Source organism: Eulemur rufifrons, chromosome 16 (genome assembly GCF_041146395.1).
Source record: "Eulemur rufifrons isolate Redbay chromosome 16, OSU_ERuf_1, whole genome shotgun sequence".
Classification (NCBI taxonomy): Eukaryota; Metazoa; Chordata; class Mammalia; order Primates; family Lemuridae; genus Eulemur; species Eulemur rufifrons.
Genome location: NC_090998.1, coordinates 44,736,826 through 44,760,374, shown reverse-complemented (window position 1 = coordinate 44,760,374; position 23,549 = coordinate 44,736,826). Strand labels below are relative to the sequence as shown.

General features: G+C 50.3%; 3 protein-coding genes across 3 annotated transcripts; 2 read left to right on the top strand and 1 right to left on the bottom strand.

The window, feature by feature from the left end:
* The first annotated feature begins 1,624 nt into the window (after positions 1-1,624).
* On the top strand, positions 1,625-5,427 carry TAC3 (tachykinin precursor 3). The gene is made up of 4 exons (XM_069491720.1): positions 1,625-1,738; positions 4,135-4,246; positions 4,439-4,468; positions 5,357-5,427. Exons 1-4 carry the CDS (start codon positions 1,625-1,627, stop codon positions 5,425-5,427), a joined length of 327 nt encoding a protein of 108 aa, XP_069347821.1.
* A 5,533-nt stretch (positions 5,428-10,960) lies between these two features.
* On the top strand, positions 10,961-14,971 carry ZBTB39 (zinc finger and BTB domain containing 39). The gene is made up of 2 exons (XM_069490337.1): positions 10,961-10,992; positions 12,401-14,971. Exon 2 carries the CDS (start codon positions 12,445-12,447, stop codon positions 14,578-14,580), a length of 2,136 nt encoding a protein of 711 aa, XP_069346438.1. The 5' UTR covers positions 10,961-10,992; positions 12,401-12,444; the 3' UTR covers positions 14,581-14,971.
* A 5,691-nt stretch (positions 14,972-20,662) lies between these two features.
* Positions 20,663-23,076, bottom strand: GPR182 (G protein-coupled receptor 182). The gene is made up of 2 exons (XM_069490453.1): positions 22,963-23,076; positions 20,663-22,111 (listed from the first exon to the last, which is right to left on the bottom strand). Exon 2 carries the CDS (start codon positions 22,093-22,095, stop codon positions 20,884-20,886), a length of 1,212 nt encoding a protein of 403 aa, XP_069346554.1. The 5' UTR covers positions 22,096-22,111; positions 22,963-23,076; the 3' UTR covers positions 20,663-20,883.
* Between the last annotated feature and the right edge of the window lie 473 nt (positions 23,077-23,549).

Below are 23,549 nucleotides of genomic sequence, written 5' to 3'. Positions count from 1 at the left end.
CCCCTCATCCGTGCGAGGGACAAACAAGAGGCTTGAAAGGTCAGAGGAGAAAATGTGTGAGCTTCTGGGAGATAGATTAGAGTGGGGAAAATGTAACTGTGAGAAAAAGGAAGCACGTTTGAGATCAATGCTGGGGCAGGGGTGGGGTGGCGGAGCAGCTGGGCCACCGGTTCCGTTTCTCCTCTCTGAGAGCACAGCAGGAGGGATAGAAGGTAGAACTCTAGAAGGATGCAACTAAGTCCAGCTGATTCTGGGGTCAAGAAGGAGTGGAGTGGGAGAGACATTAGCACTGGGGAGGGTGGAGGGAGGCCAACATCGGAGATTTCTGCATTCGGCAGGAGGGGAGAAGTGTGGCACTCAATGGTGTGGGGACCAATGTGATGGGGTGGCTCCCACTGGCAGGACAGAGGGAGATATGAGGACTGGAGGAGATGCCAGACTTGCCTCCCAAATCTAAGGGGCCTGAGCCTGGTCGTGCTGGTGGAAGCAGGGACAGAGAGGCACCTGCCTGAAGCATCAAGCCTGTTCCAGCCTGGCAGTCAAGCCTGAGGTTTAAAGGGCAAGAAGCTGGTGGGTGAACGAGGAGGTGAAAGAGGCCCAGGGTCCACACCTATTGACTACACCACGCATGGGAGTTTTGTGACAAACCATATACAACATTCCTTAGAGTGCCCAGCTCATGTGCTGTTAGAAAGTAGGCTGCTGGACAACCCCAGCTCGCTGCTGGGTCTGCGGAGTGTATGTGCGCATGCATGTGTGTGTCTGGGTGTGTGGCTGCAGTCTGCATCCTCCTTCCTCCCCACCAGCCTCCCCCTCCCCTCCAGCTACCCTGGGATTGGTGACTCTCAGTCCCTCCCCTCGGCTCCCCCAGACCTCCCCAGAGCCTTTATCAGGGAGCTGGGACTGAGTTCCTGCCACCTTCCCAGATCCCCTCCACTCTGTTTCTCTCCCCGCAGCGGCACCGGCAGCACTAGTGTGTGGGGAGCAGGCAGTGCTGCCAGGCGGCTCCCTGATTCTCCAGCCCCGGGTACAGAGCTGCTCCACAGGTAGGTGAGCGGGAGAATGTCAGATTGGAGCTGGCACCAAGGGACAGGAGCCAGAGTCAGGAGGCAATAAAGGAGATGGCAGCCTTTGATCGGGGAGCAGGGTACTGGGAAGATGAGCAGAAAGTGACTATAGGGTTGAAAGCTGGTTAACATTTGGAGCCTGTCAGTGCAGACCGATTCTTCCATACCACAAAGTTTTTGCAAAGTCTTGGGGTTATCCAGCACTGGAAAATAGCACTCAGGGTCCCTCCTCAAGCTGACTATAGGAACAGACCAGTGCATGTACTATAAATCTATCATCTTCCTTGGGAGCTAGAATCCCCTGGCACCAGTGCACCATTGATCATTGCCAAGGTCACATTCTGGGGAGATGTCTGGTGGAGGAGCAGCGAAACGGAGCCCAAGGCTGTACTCCTGCTCGGAGATCCTTTCCACTCTCTCTCTAGACCAGACTGGGGGAGGCAGGGTCAAGCCAGGCTGCTTGTCGAGAATGTCTTCTGCATTTCACCCTTGCTGTATCCACCTCCTCCTTTCCCCTCACGCGCTGCGGGTCCTGCCCCTTTGATCTCTCAGGCACCATGAGGAGCACCCTGCTGTTCACAACCATCCTGGCCCTCAGCCTGGCTCAGAGCTTTGGGGCTGTCTGTGAGGAGTCACAGGAGCAGGTGGTGCCCAGCGGGGGCCACAGCAAGGTAAGTCACCCTCTTGCAGAGTGCTGGGAACATTGTGGGAACCTGGGGCTCTGCTTGTCTGGGCAGCTGTGGTGAGGAAGTGGGTGGGCAGGTGAGGAGCTATGTGAGTTATCCATCAGAGGGCATTTTGTCTCCCTTTGGATTTCTCCACCTCTCTGGTCCTCTTGTGTGTCTAGCACGTATTTGGCACTCCCTGACACTGTAAGTGTCTCCGCATCTCTGCGTGTCTTTGACACCTTGTACATAAAAAGATGCTCTACAGATATGTTGTCTGGTTGGTTGATTGGGGATTTGATGATTGGGTGGTATTGTGAGGGGTGAGCTAGGGTGGGCTAAGGTTCTTTATGGTCCAGCTCAGGTTCTGTCCCTTCACAGGGGACAGATCTTCTCTATTCCCTGGATGGTATGAAACACAGTAAGACTTTCTTTCCCAAATAGTCATTTGTATGCTATTTTACGTATCAGTTATATGTATTATTTTATTTTAAAAATGCAGATAAATTCCCTTATCCTCTGTTCATCCACCCCTGTACCCTCAGGTGCTTCTAAGATCCCAACCCCTTCCTTCTGTCCTCTCCCTTGCCCACCTCTATCATCTGCTTAGGATAAAAAAACCCAAAAAACAGCAAAGCAGGTTGAGCTCCAATTTCCAAAGTTCCTCTAGGAAATAGAATAGGAATTGTCAGGGTAGGGGAACAGGGGGAGAGCAGCGAGGAATTCTTTTCAGGGTTTTGAAATGACAGCAATTACATTGGTACAAATACTTTTAAGATGATTACAGGTGGAACTTCTATTACAAATTCAGTGTGTGAAGTCTAAATGCCTCTCCAGCTCAAATCTGTTTAGCATCTCATTACAGGAGGTGGGCAGAGTATTTGAACAATTTGGGAAAAATGTGCTGGGCCAAGAGAGAGATCACAAGGGCAGCCTTGCAGATGGCAGCAGTTGTGCAGATCCCAAAGACCAGAACCCATTCAAAAAACACACAAGGAGTGCCAAAAATGGGCCAAACACTGTGTTTGGAGCCTCAGAATTCTAGCCTGAGATAGTGTGTCTGGATTCTTCTGAGACAAACTTGCTGCAGGACCTCGGGCAAGGAGATGTCCCCACTGCCCCTCTTGGTAAATGGAAGGGAGGGATTGCTATCCTCCTCTTCCTCGAAGGTCTGTAAGGATGAGGGAAATTGGGGCAGGAGGAGGGTAGGATATATGTGCACCTAGGCAACCAGGTTGGTATGTGTTGGGATGCATCCTATGTAAATGCACTTCTATGTGTGCACAGCAGCCCAAGGATGCCTGGGCTCTAGAGAGAGAGAGGCACTGAGATTCAAGGTGAGAATCTCCAAACATGATCATTGTCATTGTCTCTCTGCTGCTGCAATTAACTGGTGTGTGGTATATGCCCACCACCCTGCTGTGCCCAAGTTGCTAAAAAGAATCACAAGGACAGTCAAGAGCCCCTGCTGGGCAGTGGCTCCAGAATCTGGGATTCAGTGGGCCAGGGGAGAAGAGGGGCCCTTCTGAGCATATTGCCTTCCTGAAATTCTAGATCCAGGGCAGAAAGGAGAGAGGGAGAGAAAGACAGAGGCAGAAAGCCATGGAGAAGAAGAAAGAGTGAGAGGCAGTGGAAAAAACAGAGAGAAACATCCATGGACATAGTACAGAGTGGAGGAATCTCAGGGTACAGACATGCCCTGGATGCCTGTTGTCAACTGTCCCAAGATCAAGTCCTGTCTGTGACTCAGTCGTGGAACACAGACCAGAGGATACCTGCTGTCTGATGAGCTTTTCCCGGAAGCAGGGGAATTCATGGTTTACTCACTTAGTGGGGACAACCACATCTATGGACAAACAGGTTCCTGTTATGCCAGGGAGAAAAAAACCTATGGCCCATTCACACTGAGAGGTAGCAGGAGCTGGCATGGGGCCTCAGGGGACAGTCCCTTTTGAGTTTTGGATATATCATGATCAACTGTCCCAGTATGAACATTGAATGTCCCACATCCAGGAAGCCCTTAGTCCTGGGCAAACCAGGACAGTTGGTCAGCCTACAAATATGCCCAATGCCTTTCCTTCACCTGGGTTTCTCAAACCTCGCTGTGCATATGAATCACCTGGGGGTTGGGTTAAAATGCAGATTCTGTCTCAGTAGGTCTGGGATAGGATCAAGATTCTGCTTTTCTAGAAAGCTCTCCGGTGGTATTGCTGCTGCTGGTCCACAGACCATACTTTGAGTGCCCACTTCTCTTGAAGTGTAAACCAGAGGGCATCCTGAAAGAAATAGGATGTCAGATTCAGCTATGATGGACTCAGGAAGAGGCTGTTTCTTGTGGGAAAAGAATGAGTGGATTTGGGTGTGAGTCTCCTATGTCAGCCCTCTTTGTTTTTCTCCCCCAGAAGGACTCGAATCTCTACCAGCTGCCCCCATCATCCTTGCTCCGGAAACTCTACGATGGCCACTCAGTTTCTCTGGAGGAATTGCTCAAAGTGCTGAGCAAGGCTAGCCTCGGTAGGAAGTGGCTGGAGAGAGGGGGTGGAAGGGGCAGGATTCTGAAGATTAGTTAAGTTTGGAGACCCTTTCAGATGGGAGTGAGATGGGGGATGGCTTAGTGAATCTGTGAGAGTTGTGGTCTGAACCTCCCTCTAGTAGTCACTTTCCAGCTTCTTCTCCCCATTTACACAATTGTTCTTGGTTTCACAGATCCTAAGGAATCGTCACTTCCTCAGAAACGTGAGTAGCCTCCTCTCTCTCCCTATATCTTCTGACCACTTGCCCAGAGCTCCATGGGCATGGGGCCCAGGGGCCATTTCGGCTGGCCCCATCTCAGCTGGTGCAAACAATATGGCAGCCACACCTGTTCAGCCATCTTTCCTGAAAGGGAGAGGCCACAGGGGACTAGGAGGAAGCCGGTGGTGGACTCTCCTTCCACTGACTAGTCATTGGGAAACATGAAGCTCTCCTGCCCCTGAAGATTCTAAGCCAGGCAACTGCTAGGGCAGAGAATTTCTTGAAATGTGGAGAAGGGAGAGATGGGCAGAGGGAGTGGGCTTAGGAAATACGCCTGCTAACTATGGGGAGTCAAGCTGTGGCAAGATGAAGGAACAGAGACCAGAAACCCAATCTTGGAAGTGTTGACACATGTCTAGGGAAATGCATCACTTTCTCACCATCACTGTTGACAATGTTGGCCCTTTTCTGCAGGTGACATGCATGACTTCTTTGTGGGACTTATGGGCAAAAGGAACATCCAGCCAGGTAGGAGTGTGTGGAGGTACAGTGGAAGGGTTTGGGGTACTGGCAAGGATATGACAGAAGTCAAGTGCCTCATATTTGTCACCAGAGGGAAAGACAGGACTTTTCTTAGCTTTAGTGAGGGTTCCTGGGCCCCTTCTTAGCAATCAGCTTGTATCAATAGTCAAGCCCCTATGCAGCAGAGCAGGGCAACCTTTATTAGGTAGTCCTGCCGCAGCTGGGAGGGAGGGACAGGGAGGTTCTGCTTCCTCCTCATTCTCCCAACTCTGTCTGCTAACATTGCCCTTCATAGCCAGCCCTTCACCGTTGGGTCAGGGTGAAGGTCACACTCAAAAAAATCCCTCCTAATTATATTGTTTACCCTAGATACTCCTGCTGTGAATCAAAAGAATGTCCCCAGCTTTGGCACTCTCAAGTATTCCCCTGATGCAGAATGAGGTAAGTATTGTTGGTTGGAGAGAGGAGAGGGGACTGTGCTGGGGGTGGGGGTGGGGTTGCCAGTTGTGCATTTCCTCTGATGTTATAGGCATTAATGCTCATAAATTTCCCCTAAAATACACTGCCAGTGCCCCAGAACACTGTCGGTCAAACACAAAAACACTTAGAGGCAAGTGTGAGTGCGTACTACCCATCCCTCTTTTTCATCTCTGCATCCCGTATCGTGGATCCCTGCTGACTACGGAGCAGAAGGAGTGAGTGGTGGGAGACAGGGGGATCGAGGTTCCCCTGGGGCTTCTCTGATGGGCAACTTCAATTGTTTGAACTCTGTTCTCTTGTGATCTGTACAAAAGACGGAGAGGTCATCATCTGATAATTACAGGTATTACATCCAAGTCACAGGGGAAGTGTTTGCCTCTCAGGTAAGGCTGAACCCTTCAGATCATTCAGAATCCCAGGTTTCTGGGTCCAGAGTGTAGTTTTACACAAAGGTGGTTCAGGGAGAAATGCCAGGATCTCTGAAACCTAATTGGGAGTAGCTGGAAACCATACCTTAGTCTTTTTGTATAACATAATGGATAAGAACATGGCCTGAATCTGAAACCTGGATTTTTCACTCTCTAACTGTATCCCCTTGGCCAAATTACATAACCCTTCTGTGCCTCAGTTTCCTCTTCTGAAAAATGAAGGTGATAATAGTATCTTGCAAGGTTGTGGTTTTGAGGATTGAGTACAGGTAGTATACACAACAGCGCCTGTTGCACAGCGCTGTGTGTGAGCTTTATTATGACCGTTCCAGTTAAGGAAGTGTGGGGGATGTCCTAGTGTTTCCCCTCACTGGCTCCGGTCTGCCTGCCTAGAGCTGTCTGGGCTGGACCTCAGGTCAGAGTGGGCTGACGGCTTCCTCACTTGGTATGCAAGTGTGAGAGTCCCCCAGGGAAGTGTCTAGACAAAACACAGAAACTTCCACCTTGACACCATCTTCCCACACACAGAAATAGCAGCTCCACTGATGGCTTTCTTTTCACTAGCTTCCAAAGAAGAGGGGTGAAAAGGAGAGGGAGAGGGATGGGGAAGCCTCAATAATCACGGAGAGACTCCTGCCTCTCACCCTATATTCCTCTTACCCACACTCATTGGTCTCAAGGTGGCAAGCCCGAGACCCAAGGAGCCAGCTTTTGATACTGCCTGTGCATGACACTCGGGACCAGAGACTGGGTCTAGCCCCCCATTTAGTATTGGGTGAGAGGGCACAAAGAGCTATAATAACCGTAACTCGCTGATTACATGGTACTTACCGTATCATTTTGCTCTCATTAGATGGTTATTTCAGTCCTGCCGTTGGCCAGATAATTATACAGTCAGTTATATCTGGATGACATACTCTCTTCCAGCGTTAGGCACTGGCCATAAAGATAATTACAGTGCAATTTTGCCATAGTATTTTATACAAATGGCAAAAACAAGCGCATTGTGGAAATCTACTTTTAATGCCTGTTTGTGAATCCAGGCTCTTTCAGAGGGACCAGGCCCATAATTGCAGCCTTCATAATCTCACCAATCACGGAGCATTCTCAACCTCTTAGGCACCAGGTGGAATAGGACATAAGGTTCCTGGGGGCTGGCATTTAAAGGAGATTAGGTGAGATGGGTCAACACAGATTATTGTGTCATCTTATTTCATTCATGTGAAACTGCTGAAAAAGGAAATGATCCCTGGGTCTGTCCTTCCTCTGGGAGGTTTCTAGGAAGAGGAGGGACTGGTAAGGCAGTGTGTATGCCTGGCTCCTGGAGTGCTAGGGTAGCATGGGCCCCACAGGCCATGCGCACAGGTGTGTAGAGTAGCATGGTAAGTGCAGCTGGGAAGATGCAAGCCCCTGCTGCTAGGAGAGTTCAGTCCTCTAGCTCAAAGGCGATAGGGAAAGCTGAGGGTTAAGATTACCGTGTTCTGTCTCCTCCCTTACAGATACCCCTCCTCTTCTCTCCAGCTCCCCTGTGGGTGGTCAGTGGGAACTTTACAGGACATGAGAGGTAATTTCGGGGATTTCTTGGTCCTAAGCACTTCACGTCTGGATCCCTGGACTGCCTCATGAAGACACTGTCCCCCAACCCCTAGATGCACGCTCTCCTATTTCCCGTTCTCTTCCCCATTATTTTAACATTCTTGTGCTGTGACTCCTTCCCCATCTCTTCTACCCCACCCTGGCATAGAAACAATGTAGTGAAGATCCCCAATCCCAATGGACATCGTCTATAGATTCCTGTAGAGTGTCTGTAGTGTCCTACATTAAAAATATAATGTCTCTCTCTACTCCTCAACAATAAAGGATTTTTACATGAGTGACGTGATGTATTTGTTTGCTTATTTGGCTAGTGGGTTTTTTCTTTTTCTTGACTATTCAGCTACATCATATGTAAATACACACATGTGATACACACACATCATATTTAAATAGAAGTATCTTTATTTTGTACACATATCTATTTCCTTAATAATGCTTTACACAGTGCTTTGCACAATTAGTGTTAGATTTTTAGTGATTAAAAGAACACATAGATGAATTTGGAAGATGGCTTCTAACACCCAAAGATTTTTACAGACCAGCTTCAGATAAAGAAAAAGCAGATATTCTGAATAGCTCGTCTGTATTACGAGGATGGGCTTGGTAGACATCAGTCCCTGCATCTGACCCTACTTAATTAGAGAGGGAGGTGAGGATCAAGTCTGTGCAAAGATCCAGCCACAGTGGAGGATGAATCCATAACACTGTACCATTTTTCTGTCTCCGAGAATGGGTTCTGTGACAGATTCTGAGGATGAGATGGTGACCTATACACAGTGTTTGCAAATCTAGCAGGGCTGTGGACAAGCAAACAGAACTCGATCAAGCTATGATTGGGGGTGGACAGGGAGGAGAAGAGAGGAGCAGATACCAAGAAAGAGAGGAGCAGATATCCTCAGCATTAACTTGCTGCCTCAGTTATTATAAAGGGATCAGATTTATTTCAGACTCCTCTATAAGGTGCCTGTTACCAGCCCCTGCAGCTCTGGTCTAGAAGTCCCCAAGAATGTGTAAGGCACTTAAATGTGGTATGTGTGGTTATGGGTTTCTCTTATTAATCTGAGATGCCAACTAGCACAGCCCACTGACCCCAAAGTGGGTTCTGTACCCTGATGGAACAGCCTGGGAAATCCTCAGGCTCCCTATCTTAGCCTGTTGCAGGGGATGTTGTTAAGCCCCTGAAGTGCACTGACCCAAAGCTGATATTCATATTTCCCAAGGCAGTGGGAGGACAGGGCCACAGAGCCAAAGACAACTTCCTGCAGGTCTTGCATTCCAGTGAAAGTTCTATCTTCCCAAAACCTGAGTGGGGCCACTTTGGACTGACAGCTGTTCAGTGGGGGGCAGGGAAAGGAGGGAGAGCTCACCCCAGCATCACTGCTATCAGCTTTGTAGCCAGAGGTCAAAGAATGCCCCCACCCCAGATCCTACGGACTCTCTCCAGTGAGTCATCTCTTTGAGTTTTCAAAATTGTCTATCTACGGGGTTTAAAAGTGGTGACATTTTGCAGAGTCTGGGGAATTTCTTTGGGTAATGAAACCTTCGAGAGTTGGTTCTGCTCAGACTTGGTGGGAGGGACTCAGGCATATATGCTGAGATGAGACAGTTGCTTTGCCAAGGAAGAGCATAAATGCAGAAAGGTTGCTCTCTGGTGGGACTGAAAAATACTGCAGTACTGGGGACTTCAGGGAAAATGACAAACTTTAAACCAGCTTCCTGTTTTGTACTTGGAGAATGTGTGAAGGGCTCCTGATCGATCCTCCCCTTCCTGTTGTAAAGAGGTTGATGCCTAAGGAGACCTGGTCAACAAGACCTCAACTAAATTCTTGGCCCTTTCTTCTCCATTTAGCTTTGTGTATGTGTGTAATTGTGACTGTGTGGCGATTTACCTTAAAAAGATTTCAGTATAAACAGTATCAACTTTCATCTACACCCTCCAGGTGGTTTGTTAGCATGTGAAGTTTACTGGGTCAACTCTTCACAGATGGCTGAGACAGTTGTTTAGAAAGATTGAACAGGCCAAGGCCCTTGCAAGCCCTGCAGTCTCATGTCATGCTGGAGGTCTGGAGCCTGCTGGCTGTGTGATGTTCCACTTCAGGGGGACTCGGTCACCTTGCCCAGCTGTGGGAGCTGGGCCTGCCATGGGAACATTGTATGAGCCTCCAAGTGACCCTTTCACTAGATGGAAAAGTGAGATTCCTTGCCCCCAAACTATAAAAAAAGGTCCTACGATTGTTTTTGTGTCTCTTAGCTAATAAATGTTACATGTTCGGTAGCATTTGGTATAGTGCTTTCTTCTAGTATAATCTGCTACCAATTAGTAAGGTTGTAGAAAAAATGGCACACAATCTCCCAAATTCATCAAGGGAACTGACAATTGCTGAATGGCCAAACTGGCTTAGATCAGTTGGCAACATCCTGTGTGTCTCTTCCTTCCCATTTATCCATCAAGGAAGGACTGAACCCCACCATGTGCCTGTCCTGGGGATTTGTGCTTGGTTGCGGCTATTGTCAGGCAGGGGATGGGATGGGATGGGATGGGAGAGAGGGTGAAACCAAAGGGTTTTGGACCCTGAGGGCTGCCTCTGTAGTGAGGAGGGGTGGGGTGACCAAGACTTAATAATGTCTTTGGGTTGGGGTGGAGGCAGGCCGGAAAGGTAGTTTGGGTTTGATGACAATTCTCGGGCAGGAGCATTTGAAAAGATGAATTGGGAGAAAGGGGGAGAGGCAGAGTGATCGAGTTCTAGAAAGAGTTAGGGAGGACAGGCTTCAGGAACCAGGCCTGAGGTGCCAAAGTACCATGAGATCCTGTAACTTCCTTCATTTGGCCATCTAGGTGGAAGGAGGGACAGCAGTGGATTATTGGGAGGCTTCCACTGGTCTAGCCTCAAGTGCTCCGTCATTCATTCATTCAAACAGGCTTTATTAAGCTCTTATCATCTGTACCATGAAGTGTGGTAAGAGTGGAGATACAGTCGTGTGCAAAGTCACAGATTCCTGCCTTCAGGAAGCTCATTAATTAAACAATCTTACAACTTTTTGTAAAACTACAACAGCAGACGTTCTGAGGAGAAGCTTTCGGAATTGTGAGCGCAGAACAGGGGAGGCGATGAGAGTCCGGAGAGGTGTTTCCACTCTTGAGGCCCCAGGGCGCGGAGGGAGTGGTCCGCCGCACGTGGATCACCGCTTGGCCAAAGCCAGGCCGGGGGTGGGGGGTGCCTAGGACGCGCCCGCTGGGCTCCGCGGGACCTCGCACCGGGCCCCGCCATGGGGGGGCGCTGCCTCCTCCCCGGCGGCGGGGGGCGCTGCCTCCTCCGGGACGGCGGGGGGCGCTGCGGGCCGGGCGGCCGGGACGGCCCGGGCCGGCGCGGCAAGCCGCGCGGCGGATGGAGAGTCTGGCCGCGGCCGGCGGCGCCGCCTCCTCGTCGGGCCGGGCACGGAGGGCCGGGGCCTTTGTGTGAGGCGGCGGCGGCGATGGTGCTCGGGGCCCCGCGGAGCCGGGTAAGCGCGGCCGGGCCGAGGGCTGCCCCAGCCCCGGCTTTCTCTCGCTCTCGCAGGCTCCCTCCTGCCCGCTCCTCCCGGCCGGACCATCCTCCCCTCCCGCGGCCCCCTATGCGGCCCCGCGCCCCAGCCCAGGTCGCCCGGGTGAACCCCGCGCTGTTTGTGGAGGGACCGAGGCGCTTAGTGACCCCAGATGGGGTGCCCCAGCCCGGTCCAACGCCCCTCCCTCCTGGATTCGGCTCTCCGGAGTGGGGAACGCGGCGCCATCGGGTTGTTGGGGTGTCTTCGGAAGTTCCGACCCTGCCTTCCCGCCCCCCGCTCAGGCTGCCCAGTGCCCCGACCCGCCGACCATCGCTGGGTGGCCACTGGGGCCCGGGAGATGCTTGGCTGGTACCCCACAATACTCAGAAGCTTCCTGGGCCCCAGAAAAAGTTGGGAGTTGTTGCTAGAATCTGGTGAGATGGAGAAAGGGGCTGTGTTGCTCAGGGAGAGTCTGAGACTGAACAAGAATGCATCCAGCTCTTCTTCCTCTGGCGTACGGGAGAAAAGGGGGAAAGTGGTATGGAACAAGCCTCTAGGACTCGTACCTATACAATTAGATGTCTTACGGCATCAAGTAAATCTGTTGAAGGAATAAAATATATTCAAGTAATATTAAATACTACCAGTTGTGTTCTACTTTGCTTTACTTCTTTGGGTTCTGAGTGTTGTAACTTCATCCACAGAATACAGGGAATGTGTGAGAGCAGTATCAGGAGTGGCTGGGTTATAGAAAGGCCAGAGAGCAGGCATGTAGTATAGGTAGAGAGAGATGGGAATTCAAGAAAATGAGATTTATTTAGGGGTTGAGAGGACACAGCAGTGACAGAAAACTAAAAGATCCAGTGCCCTTATCTTTTCCTCAGTAGCTAATGGAGCTTTGATAACTGTGTTCAAGCATGCATATGGCATTTGGCATTGTGAAGGAAGAGAACATACTCAATGAGATAGGAAAGCTTGTATTTAGGAGGGAATTAATATAAGAAAAATTTGAGCGAGTTGCTCTGGTACCAAAGAATAAGATTGTGTCTGAGGGAAGTACCTCTGGCTGGGCTCTGGGCACTAGCTTCTGTCCAACCAGCCCTAAAAACTCTTACTGACTCTTAAGACCAAGCTGTCAGACTTTTTTCAGTCCTTTTGGGTTTTGTCACCATGACTCTGTATTTGGATATATGCAGGGAGAGGTGTCAGTGTGTCATCATTAGTGCTGTCCTTGACTCCACCAGAGTGGAGCAGCTCTCCATGTACATTCAGTCCTGCTCCCTACTGGGGGCTTGGAAGTGTTCAGAACAGTGGTATTTTCTCCTGCGGAGCCCCGTTCTCGCAGGAATGTGTTTAGCCATCCATCTTTTTCTTTTGCTGTCCACAGATTAACTGTGCTAATAAGGAGGTAGCTTCATAGGAGCTGCTAAGATGGGCATGAGGATCAAACTGCAAAGCACCAACCACCCCAACAACCTGCTGAAGGAACTCAACAAGTGCCGGCTCTCAGAGACCATGTGCGACGTCACCATCGTGGTGGGGAGCCGCTCCTTCCCAGCCCACAAGGCTGTGCTGGCCTGTGCGGCTGGCTACTTCCAGAACCTCTTCCTGAATACTGGGCTTGATGCCGCCAGGACCTATGTGGTGGACTTCATCACCCCCGCCAACTTTGAGAAGATTCTGAGCTTTGTCTATACGTCAGAGCTCTTCACTGACCTGATCAATGTTGGGGTCATCTACGAGGTGGCTGAGCGTCTGGGTATGGAGGACCTCCTCCGGGCCTGTCACTCTACCTTTCCTGACCTGGAGAGCACTGCTGTGGCCAAGCCCCTGACCAGCACGAGTGAGAGCCACTCTGGTACCCTGAGTGGTCCTTCAGCAGAATCTGCCCATCCCCTTGGAGAACTCCGGGGTGGTGGAGAGCACTTTGGTCCTGACAGAAACTATGTGTTGCCCAGTGATGCTGGAGGGAGCTATAAAGAGGAAGAGAGGAATGTTGCCAGTGACACTAACCATAGCCTGCCTCTGCTGCAGCCACCTCTGCCGCCAAAGACAGAAGACCATGATGTCCCTACTCCTTTCATATCCATTCCTAGTGTGGTGACCCAGCCGGTCCTAGGTACTATCAGCACGGGCATCCAGACCAGCACGAGCTCCTGCCAGCCATACAAAGTTCAAAGCAATGGAGACTTCAGTAAAAACAGCTTCTTCACCCCTGACAATGCAATAGACATTACCACTGGGACCAACTCCTGTCTGAGCAATAGTGACCACCCCAAAGATCCCGGCTTTGGGCAGATGGATGAGCTCCAGCTGGAGGACCTGGGGGACGATGACTTGCAGTTTGAAGACCCCACTGAGGAGATAGTCACAACTGAAGAGGTGATTGAGCTGAGTGATGACAGTGAAGATGAGCTGACTTTTGGAGAGAATGACAATCGGGAGAATAAGGCCATGCCCTGCCAGGTGTGCAAGAAAGTTCTAGAGCCCAATATTCAACTGATCCGGCAGCATGCTCGGGACCACGTGGACCTGCTGACAGGCAACTGCAAGGTCTGTGAGACCCATTTCCAGGACCGAAACTCCCGGGTGACCCACGTCTTGTCCCACATTGGTATTTTCCTCTTCTCCTGCGACATGTGTGAAACTAAGTTTTTTACCCAGTGGCAGCTGACCCTACACCGACGGGATGGAATATTTGAGAACAACATCATTGTCCACCCCAACGATCCCCTGCCTGGGAAGCTGGGTCTGTTTTCGGGGGCAGCCTCCCCAGAGTTGAAATGTGCTGCCTGTGGAAAAGCACTGGCCAAAGATTTCCATGTGGTCCGGGGCCACATCCTCGATCATCTAAACTTGAAGGGCCAGGCCTGTAGCATCTGTGACCAGCGTCACCTCAACCTCTGCAGCCTCATGTGGCATACACTGTCCCATCTCGGCATTTCAGTCTTCTCCTGCTCTGTCTGTGCCAACAGCTTTGTGGACTGGCATCTTCTAGAGAAGCACATGGCCGTGCACCAAAGTCTGGAAGATGCCCTCTTCCACTGCCACTTGTGCAGCCAGAGCTTCAAGTCAGAGGCTGCCTATCGCTACCATGTCAGCCAGCACAAATGCAACAGTGGCCTTGAGGTGCGCCCTGGTTTTGGGCTACAGCACCCAACTCTCCAGAAGCGGAAGCTGCCAGCAGAGGAGTTTCTGAGTGAGGAGCTGGCTCTGCAGGGCCAACCTGGGAACAGCAAGTATAGCTGCAAGGTCTGTGGCAAAAGATTTGCCCACACAAGTGAGTTCAACTACCACCGGCGGATCCACACGGGCGAGAAGCCGTACCAGTGTAAGGTGTGCCACAAGTTTTTCCGAGGCCGCTCGACCATCAAGTGCCATCTCAAGACGCACTCGGGGGCCCTTATGTACCGCTGCACAGTCTGTGGCCACTATAGTTCCACCCTTAACCTTATGAGCAAGCATGTCGGTGTGCACAAAGGCAGCCTCCCGCCCGACTTCACCATCGAGCAGACCTTCATGTACATCATCCATTCCAAAGAGGCGGAAAAGAACCTGGACAGCTGACTGGGTCCCCACAGAGCCAGGGGAGCTCCCCAGTAGCAGCCAGGACATTGATTTTCTAATGGCTGTTGGTCCCTCCCCAGCTGAAGTTACAGTTTTGCCTTGCTAGGAATTCTGTTTTGTGTTGTGTTTAAAGAAGAAAAAAAGAAGAGATAGCACATAAGCTGTTACTTTTTTTGAGAAGCAACAGCCCTATTGCATTTACCTCCATACCTGTTCTTGCCCACAAAGGGCTGTGTTTTTGATTCTTTTGAGGCTGGTTTTGGGATCTAGGCAAGCAGTCGGTGTCAACTAGACCCCTTTCCCCAGCCTCTGTAGTTTTAGTTTACTGCTAGGTTTTATGCTGCTAAGAATCCAACCAACAGCCTCACTGAATAGAAGAGGTGAAGAGAGATTTTCACTGTGGGTATTACCGCCAGGCCACCAACTGGGACAACCAACTGTGAGAAAGATTTTGGGAATGTGGTCATTCAGAAAAGACCAGTCAGCAGGGCAGCTCACCTCAGGTTCCAGTGCCAGCCCTGGGGAAAGGTGTCAGGGATGGAGGTGCCTGCTTGCCCTGCGGCCCTAATCTGCTGATTGGACAGTGAAAATCTTTTGGCAGCTAGATCCAAACTGGGACAAAGCTTTCTATTTAGTTTAGAAAGCTTTGGGATGAGTCCTTGCCAGCCAGAAGGGGTGTCCTGCAGTGTTGCCAGAAGTGGCAGCCTGGATGGACAGGAAAAGAGGTTTCTCTTTTCTCCTCGTTTCCAAAGAAAATTACAGAATGGTGGCCCAGGATGTCAGGTCTTCCCTGTGGGGCAAAGAGGACAGGGAACCACTTTGATATTGTCACGTGTCATTTTGGCCACCTCCCTTGGCCTTGAGTTTCCTGGGGGAGAGGTAGGGATATGTCTGACAGCAGCAGCCTTGCCTTAATTTACATCTAGTCTCCCACCCAGAAGAGTTTGGCCCTTAGAGTAGATGAGAAGACTCCGTGAAGTGGTGGACTGCAAGCCCTTCAGGATTAAAAGGACCTGAGTAACTGGTGGTGTGTAGCAGGGTGTATGTTCTGTCTGTCTGTCCCAGTTGGGTAACCTATTGTTTACTTTGTGCTAACAGTGTGGGAGCTTTGACAGCTCACCTTTGACCTGCTGGAATTTATCCTGGTCTGTCCTTGCATCACCTCCAGGGGGCGCTATTGGATGGCAGCTGGTTCAGGCCCTCCCTAGGTGGCTCGGGAATGGGTCTGCCCAGTCCACAAGGCCAGTTGGCTCCATTCTTAGTGGGTTTTCTGAGGGGTCTTGCCCAAAGAAGGCTTGAGGGAGAGGGCCCTTGATCTCACATACTCACAAGGTGGCACCTCAGGAGCTCGTACTACCTCACCCTGCCCAGGGGAGCTCTGGGAGTCCTGGCCTCAGCCCCGATACTGCTCCTGGTGAGACTCAGCAGCACCCCGGGCTGTTTCACAAGCAAGTGGTTTTGATTAACTCACAAAGCCGCCTTGGACATTAAATATTTATTTATTTTTTGGTTTTGTATACATATTACCCAGCCTCTCTTTTGGATAAAAGACTTTAGGAAAATGAGTTTCTCCCCAGCAAGTAGCCATATTCCAGAGGACAGTTTTGGGCAGAGATTTGGGGAACAGGGGATAACTAGGGGGAAACATGTCAAACCTTTTAAATGAGCAAATTCTTTTCTTCTCCAGATAACCTCTAGCATAGTAAACCCAGGGAACCCTTTGGGCAATAGGTATAAGTTCTAGAAAGTTGGGGCCAGTTAAATTTCCCGGCCTTTCCTCCCCCTTCCATCCTGGAGTAGATTAGAGACTGGGTTGAGGGGGACAAGTCATTTGAAGGACGTTTTTGCACAGTTTCTCATCCTGCCTACACTTGGGAAGCCTCCTGTCCTTGTCTATATTAAGACATACAGGCAAACTAAAGCTCCATCCCTGTTGGCCATGCTGCGTCTCTCCACAGCCCTGGACTGATAAATTCTCAGAGTTGGAGTTCGTGGCTTGGCTGTCTGGAGGGGTGACCATTAGATGAAGGGACTCGCACAGTGGCCAGGTTAAAGGCCCCCCCTTTGACCATCTAAATGCAGCTTGTTCAATGAACCTTTGGGACATTCTTATCAGGAAAGTAGTGGTGAGACTTTCCATTACTGAATGGCTTCTCCCTTCTGACACTGACCATTAGAAATTTAAGAAGGAAGTATGTAATAGACTACAATCATGTACCTGCTAAGTTTTTCAAGCATGAATGTTCCCTCCCAGATTGTTTGTGAGGACTGATTTTTTTTTTTTTTTTTTTACATTTTACTTTTTTGTGAGGAGTGATTTTTGAATGGCCGGTTTGAGAGAGGTGGTAATTTCTGGAACCTAGCCAGGTAGCTGAGAGCATGTAAATATGCTGGAGAAACCCTTTTCCTTAACAGAGGGCGTCACAGATGCTGGGTGTCTGTATACTTAACTTGAAACTGTGAAGTTTTCCCTTTTTGCCAGTAAACCAAAAAGCAGATCCTTGAAACTTTGCCCTTGAAACACTAAACAGAAAACTGCACCCCTGATCCCTTGAGGCTGTGGTTGATCAGGGTGGTCCAGTTGGTCCCCGTCAAATATGTCACACTGAGCTCATGAGGCTCATTGTCCCAGCCCTGTCCCTCTGGGTGTCCCTCATGTTCATACTTGATGAACTTCTCTCTGAAGTCATGTTTGCTTCCTCTGCCTCTAGCTCACCCTTTTCTGAGTTGTTTTACTTGAAACACTATTGTGGCAAAGGGCACTCTAGGATACCTGGGGAAGGTATTCGTTTTATTTTGCAGTTTTAATTTTTTTGACCGTCTGTTCATTTGTTTTTGTTACCCCTTCTCTCCTGGAGCCCAGTTTAGTACTGTCTCCTGTATTGCTCTGAAGTTCTGTTTGACTCTTGAATGTCCTCTCTTCTCCCTTTTCCCCTTTTTCTTGTTCTGTACTCAGGACCAGCAATGTCATTTGCGGAGCCCTCTTGTTCACAAATTATTAAGAATTTCAAGATGGCGATCATAGAGCATTAAACCAAATATGGGGCTATTCCCAACTTGTTTCCTAAGGGGAAGATGGTTGTGTGGCACACTGGGGATAAACAGCAGAGGCTGCTTGTGGCCGGAGGAGGGGATCAATATCCCAGCACACTGGTGACTCACTGATGCTGCAACCTTCGTATTTGGTCCTAAATTTTAAGACTCCATGGAGTCCCTACAGTTCATGGCTAGTTGGGAAGAAAGGAGGTGGGGTGGGAGTTGGGCCAGGTGACCCCTAAGAACCAGGAGATGGGTAAAAGTTCTTTTGGCTTTCTTCTACTCTATCCTTTGTCTCCAAGACAAACCTTTGGGCTTAAATATCTTTTTCACAGTCGGGTTTTTGCTACTGATGAATTTTCTTCCTCTTCTGGCTTCCTGCTATGCCCTATTCCCCAGACTCCAGCCTACTCAACTTCCAAAGCGAATTTAAACCCCCTTATAGATGGACACTGAATTTGTTGGCATGGGAGTGGGCTGCGTGGCACAGTCAGTGCCTATCTGGGAGTTCCACGTGTCCTTTTCCCTGAGTCCTGCACCAAATGAGTCATGAAGCAGGACACAGCATTGCTTTGAATGTGATTATGCATCATAAACTTAACATCAAAATGAAAGTGAAGCTGTTTTGATTTTGATGTTTCTTTAAAACCCTTCCCCTGTCCAACCCACCTGCCCCCCCAATAGCTAAAGTCTCTTATGAAACAAAGAGTTGTTGATGTCTGACTTCTTCCATTAAATTAATAAGTACTGACCTCCTGATATTTAAGTGTTTACTATCTATTGCTGTAAAGTTTTGTATATTTTGTAAACTTTTTTTCCCAAATAGTAGATGTCTAAAATCGTTGTACATCTGATTCTTTTATATTCCATTGTTCAGCACAAAGTGTGGTTTTTATTTAGAATAAAAAAAATTTTGAAATGGGAGTTCTTTTCCTATTTACTGTGAATATGCTCACACCTGGAGCTCAAAATATCTGGGCTCATCACCCTTTCAGTAGCACATTTCTGCCCAGCAGATGCCACAGATCTTTCAGGTAGCACATTTTCCTTTCCTGTAGCTGGAATTCCCCAGGATTAACTTGTTGGCTTGTGTTTAGTGGGAAGTTAGGTCAAAGACTCAACCTTTTCAGGTTGAGAGCATCTCCGTCAGCCTAGAGAGAGTGGTCGGACTCTGCTGATGTCTAGTTGGACTGACGTTGCTCAGTGAGAGTTTGGCTACAGTTTGTCTTGCCAGTGCATTTAGTTCACTGTGACACAGCATGTCTTTCAGTGGAGAGAAGCAAAAGGAAAGTAAGAGGGGAGAAGGAAATTCAAACAAGGAGGAGGCAAAGGTTTGGCATAATTTCATGAGGTTGGTACACATGTTGCCACAGAGGAGACAGACTACTACAAGCTGGTCCCTTTAGTCCCAGCACGTCACCCAGGCTGGGCCTCATCAAAGCTCAGCAGATACTGAGCCCAACCTTGTGTCAGCACAGCCATTTCCCACTCTTCCCTCCATGGGCGGAAAGGCCCTAAGAAAGTATTTATCCTGCCAGGGTGATAATTAATCTTGGGAAAGTGGCCTCTGAGGTGACCCGGGATGTGACGGAGATGTAAAATTTGGTTTCCTGCAGAAAACTTCTGTGGCCCAAGTCAGTGATATGGGCTTGGTTTTTATGTTGGAACAAGAGAAGAAAGTCTTTTTAATCTGATTTCTGCTTTGTTAGGTTAATCCCTTACTACAACCCAAGCCACAACCTAGACTCCTGGTTCAAAAAGCCTTCGGCTCTGTGCCCCTGAGCAGCTGTTTATAGCTTCAGATCCTTTCAGGTTTGGGCCCAGTGTGCAGGCGAGTGGTAGATGCAGGTTGCTCCACACTCCTGACAAGCCTGGGGTGCGAACGCAATCGGAGCACATATTTAATGCACCTGGTGAATACAGGTTCTGATTTCTAAAAGCAGAGGAGGTGGTGTGCAGGTACGCGCATAGTTATTCCAAGTTAAACATTCCGGGCACGCTGAGTACTTGAATGGGACAGGAGGTGGTGAAGAGGGTATCAGTGGTTACATCCACAGTCCCCTCACTCTCCACAAGCAGGATTAAGAGGCCAAGGATATGGAAGTGGAAGGTAGAAACTGGAACCTGTTCTTAGACTTTCACATCAGAGTTCATGGACACCGTGCTAGTTTCCCAAACTGATAAATGAACCTTTCCCAGAAAGCCTACTTGTTAACAAGAGGACTTTTCTTATTTGTGGAACAAGTGTTAATAGACATAAATTGCTGGACAGGAAAATTATGAGAAGACTTGGCTAGGGAGAACTGACTTACGACAGTGTCAGGGCTCTGTCCTGTGACAGAATTGGGCAATTTCCTCTTTGGCCCTTCCCATCCCATACAGGGGACAAAGGCCAAGGTCAAAACCTCTGTCAGCATCTGCTGCTGGCTGCTCCAAGGTCTGCTCCCAGAATGGGTGTCCCCTGATACTTTCCTATGATCTGGAGGGAAAGGGAGAGATGGGGGTGGGCAGGTCTTCTGATAGTTCTGAGTCTCCCTAGAATAAGTCCGAAGTGTCCTAGATCTGAAGCTTGAAGCTGGGAGGAGGTCAGCTAGGAGGAGCATTGACTGGGACAGCTCCTCTGCTTTGGGGGGAGGGGGAGGTATTGGCAAGGAAATGGATCTGTGTTTCCTGGATGACCATGGGTGGAGAGGCCATCCTGCCCACCCAGCTGCAGGGTGCCTGTCTCAGACCTGTCACCACCCCTCCACTTATCATAGCACTGACGACGCACAGCTAGGGAATGTCCTGCTGAGGCCTCCTGGTTCCTTGGCCTCTGGCCTCTTGTCCCCACAACCTGCATAGTGAGCTGGAAGATCAACAAGCACACAAACACAAAAGGAAAGTTTTGTGAGGTTCCTGCGGAGCTCACTGTTTCCGGCCAGGGTGATTTGTGAAATGAGTGTGTCTAGTTTCCTCCGCCAGCAACTCTTTAGCCTAAGCTCCCTTCCCAATCCCAGCCAGAAGTGCAGATTTTTCAAAGATCCAGAGTCATGGCTGTCTCTATTATTTATTTTACCTTTTTTTCTGCATGGCTCCCTTAGACAAAAGGACTGAGACAAACAGTACAACACCAAGGACCTGTTCTTATCCCTCCCTGCCCCTTCTCCCTCTGCCCACCTCAGTATTTTAAGATCTATTCAAAATTGACCTTCTTCCCCATTGCCCCCCAAATCTCTCACCTACACCTCCAGCCTTTTACTTCACTGGTGGAGCCTGGAATCTACCTCAGGTGGATATAAAAGGTTGAGGAGTAGAGGTAGGTGAGGTATTTGGAGGCAAAGAGGCTGCCTGGAAGTTCAGGCATGGGTGGGGCTGGGGGCCTGCGCTGGGCTGGGGCCCCTCCTTGGAGATGATGATGGAATGCTGGGTGGAAGAGGAGGAAGAGGAAGCCTGTGCGCCTGCCCTGGCCTGGTCTTTGGGAAGATAACGGACCACAGTGCTCAGCAGCCGGCTCTGGAAGCTCGGGCTGAGAAAGTTGTAGAGGATGGGATTGACCACACAGTGCAGCATGGAGAAGCAGTCGATGATGTCGTAGAAGAAGTAGAGCAGGTGGGCCAGGTGGCAGTGGAGGGAGACGTGGGTCCCATGCAGTGTGAGCAGCAGCAGGGTCACGTGGTAAGGCAGCCAGCAGACGACAAAGACGACTACGTAGGCACACACCAGCAGGCAGTGGCGCCGTCCCTCAGGCTGTCCTGGCCGCCGAAGCCGGCAGGCCGTCAGCACATTGAAGACGGCAATGAGAGGGAAGGGCAGCAGAAAGCCCAGGACGGTGGTGGACAGGGCCACCGCCAGGGCCCACGTGCTGTACGTTTCGAAGGGTGCCATGAAGAGGCACATGGGCTCAGAGCCCTCCACGAGCTGGATGTGGACCACCTCTGGCAGCGGGATGATGGCCGAGAGGACCCAGACGCCTGCGCACACGGCCCGCCGCACTCGGTGCTGGCGGTGCTGCCAGGAGGGGAAGGCATCGGTGAGGGTGACGTAGCGGTCCACGCTGAGGCACACCAGGAAGAAGATGCTGCTGTACATGTTGGCAAAGTAGAAGTAGTGAGTGAAGCGGCAGGAGAAGCTGCCCCAGAGCCAGGTGTAGTCTAGCATGACCTCCAGCATCCACACAGGCAGAGACAGGACGACACACAGGTCCGCGATGGCCATGTTGAGGATGTAGAGGTTCAGCAGCCCCGCCCGGCCTGAGCAATGCCAGTTGACGCATATCACCAGAACGTTCTCCACCAGCCCAACCACAAACATGGCCAGGTAGAGAACAAAGAGGATCACTCGCTTGGTGCTCTCACTGAGCTCCACATGGCACTCAGACAACGTGTGGTTGAAGAAGTAGAGCAGTTCAGTCCAGTTGTGGATCTCTCCAAAGTCACTGGCAGGCACTGCGGTGAACCCCTCTGAGGGGCTGGGCCCCGAGCTGGGTTTGACTGACATGAGGGCCAACAAATGCCTGTTGAGAAGAAGGAAGAGTTGGAAGGGAAAAGAGACCTCAAAAGCAGCCGTGTGTCCCCAAGGTAGAAGGCCACAGGGACTGGGGGGCTTTGGGGAAAGGTGCTGAGGCAAGAAAGAGAAGTGAGAGGTTTAACATTCAAACTGTGAATAAATAATACACAACTCACTTGCCCACTTTGTTGTCGTTGAGACAGGGTCTCGCTCTGTTGCCCAGACTAGAGTGCAGTGATGTTATCACAGCTCACTGCAGCCTCAAACTCCTGGGCTCAAGCAATCCTCCTGCCTCATCCTCCTGAGTAGCTGGGAATACAGATGTGCACCACTACACCCTGCTAATTTTTTTATTTTCTGTAGAGACAGATCTTGCTGTATTGCTCAGGTTGGTCTCAAACTCCTGACCTCAAGTGATCCTCCTGCCTTGGCCTCCCAAAGTGCTAGGATTACAGACATTAGCCACCAGGATTACAGGAATGAGCCACCACACCTGGCCCACTTGCCAGTTTTGACCCAAGAGCAGAGACACTTTGTTAAGGGGTTTCAGTGCTGGAAGAGATTGGGACTGTTGGTGCCCACCAAGAGTTCCTCCCAGCCCCAGCCAGTCCCACCCCCTCCATCCCTAGTTGGTCTCTGGCCTGTGCTTCTCTTCTGGCATTTCACTCGTTGGCCCTTTTGTGGAGTACTCCTCCATTGCTCTTGCTCTGTCTTGTTATTTGGGCCGTGGGTTTGGGGACCCCTCCCCCCCCGCAACCTCTCATTCACACCTGGCAAAATCTGTGGGTCATACAGGAAAGCCAGCGGTCTCCAAGTGTGATTCTCATCTTCCCTGGGGGAGGGCAATGGACCACTCACCTGAATTTCCCCTGGAAACACCTTAGTCCTAGAGGGCCGCAGGTCCAGGCTATTGGGAGCTGCAAGGAGGCGGGAGGGCCCGTGGCTGTGGGGCTGGTGTTGTTGCTGGCTTCAGGGCCGCCCTTCTCATCCGGGAAGCAGCTATCACTGGCTGAGGCTCAGCAGGAGAGGGCTGAGGTTTTTCCTGCAATTCCCCAATCCAGTTGGAGGGGACGTCCCAGCGTGGGAAGGTCAGGCTGCAAGCATTAAAACCCCGACTCTTCACTCACTACCTGTGTGAATTTACCCTTTCTTTAGCTTCAATTCTTCTCTCCTCTGCAAAATGGGGACAACAATAGTATGTTGTGAGAATGAAATGAGCCATCAAGGTGAAGCACTTAGCACAGGGCCCTGCAGTGGCAAGTGCTTTAAATATGTGTGTATTTTCCTCCCTCTAAGTCTACTTGGAATCCCACTCTCCCCTGTCTGTCTGGATTCCTACTAGAGAGGAACTGGATGGGGGCTGTGGGGCTAAAATCAATCTGAAAACCCGCTGGGATTTTCATGACTCTGGCCAGTCCCTTGCGGTTCTCCGCTTGCAGGGTTTC

Excerpts from the sequence above, each read along its gene's own strand:
- TAC3 (XM_069491720.1), top strand. The coding sequence starts at position 1,625 with ATGAGGAGCACCCTGCTGTTCACAACCATCCTGGCCCTCAGCCTGGCT. Across the intron at positions 1,739-4,134 it reads CCAGCGGGGGCCACAGCAAG|AAGGACTCGAATCTCTACCA; the intron begins GTAAGTCACCCT and ends TTTCTCCCCCAG. Across the intron at positions 4,469-5,356 it reads ATCGTCACTTCCTCAGAAAC|ATACTCCTGCTGTGAATCAA; the intron begins GTGAGTAGCCTC and ends TGTTTACCCTAG.
- ZBTB39 (XM_069490337.1), top strand. The coding sequence starts at position 12,445 with ATGGGCATGAGGATCAAACTGCAAAGCACCAACCACCCCAACAACCTG.
- GPR182 (XM_069490453.1), bottom strand. The coding sequence starts at position 22,095 with ATGTCAGTCAAACCCAGCTCGGGGCCCAGCCCCTCAGAGGGGTTCACC.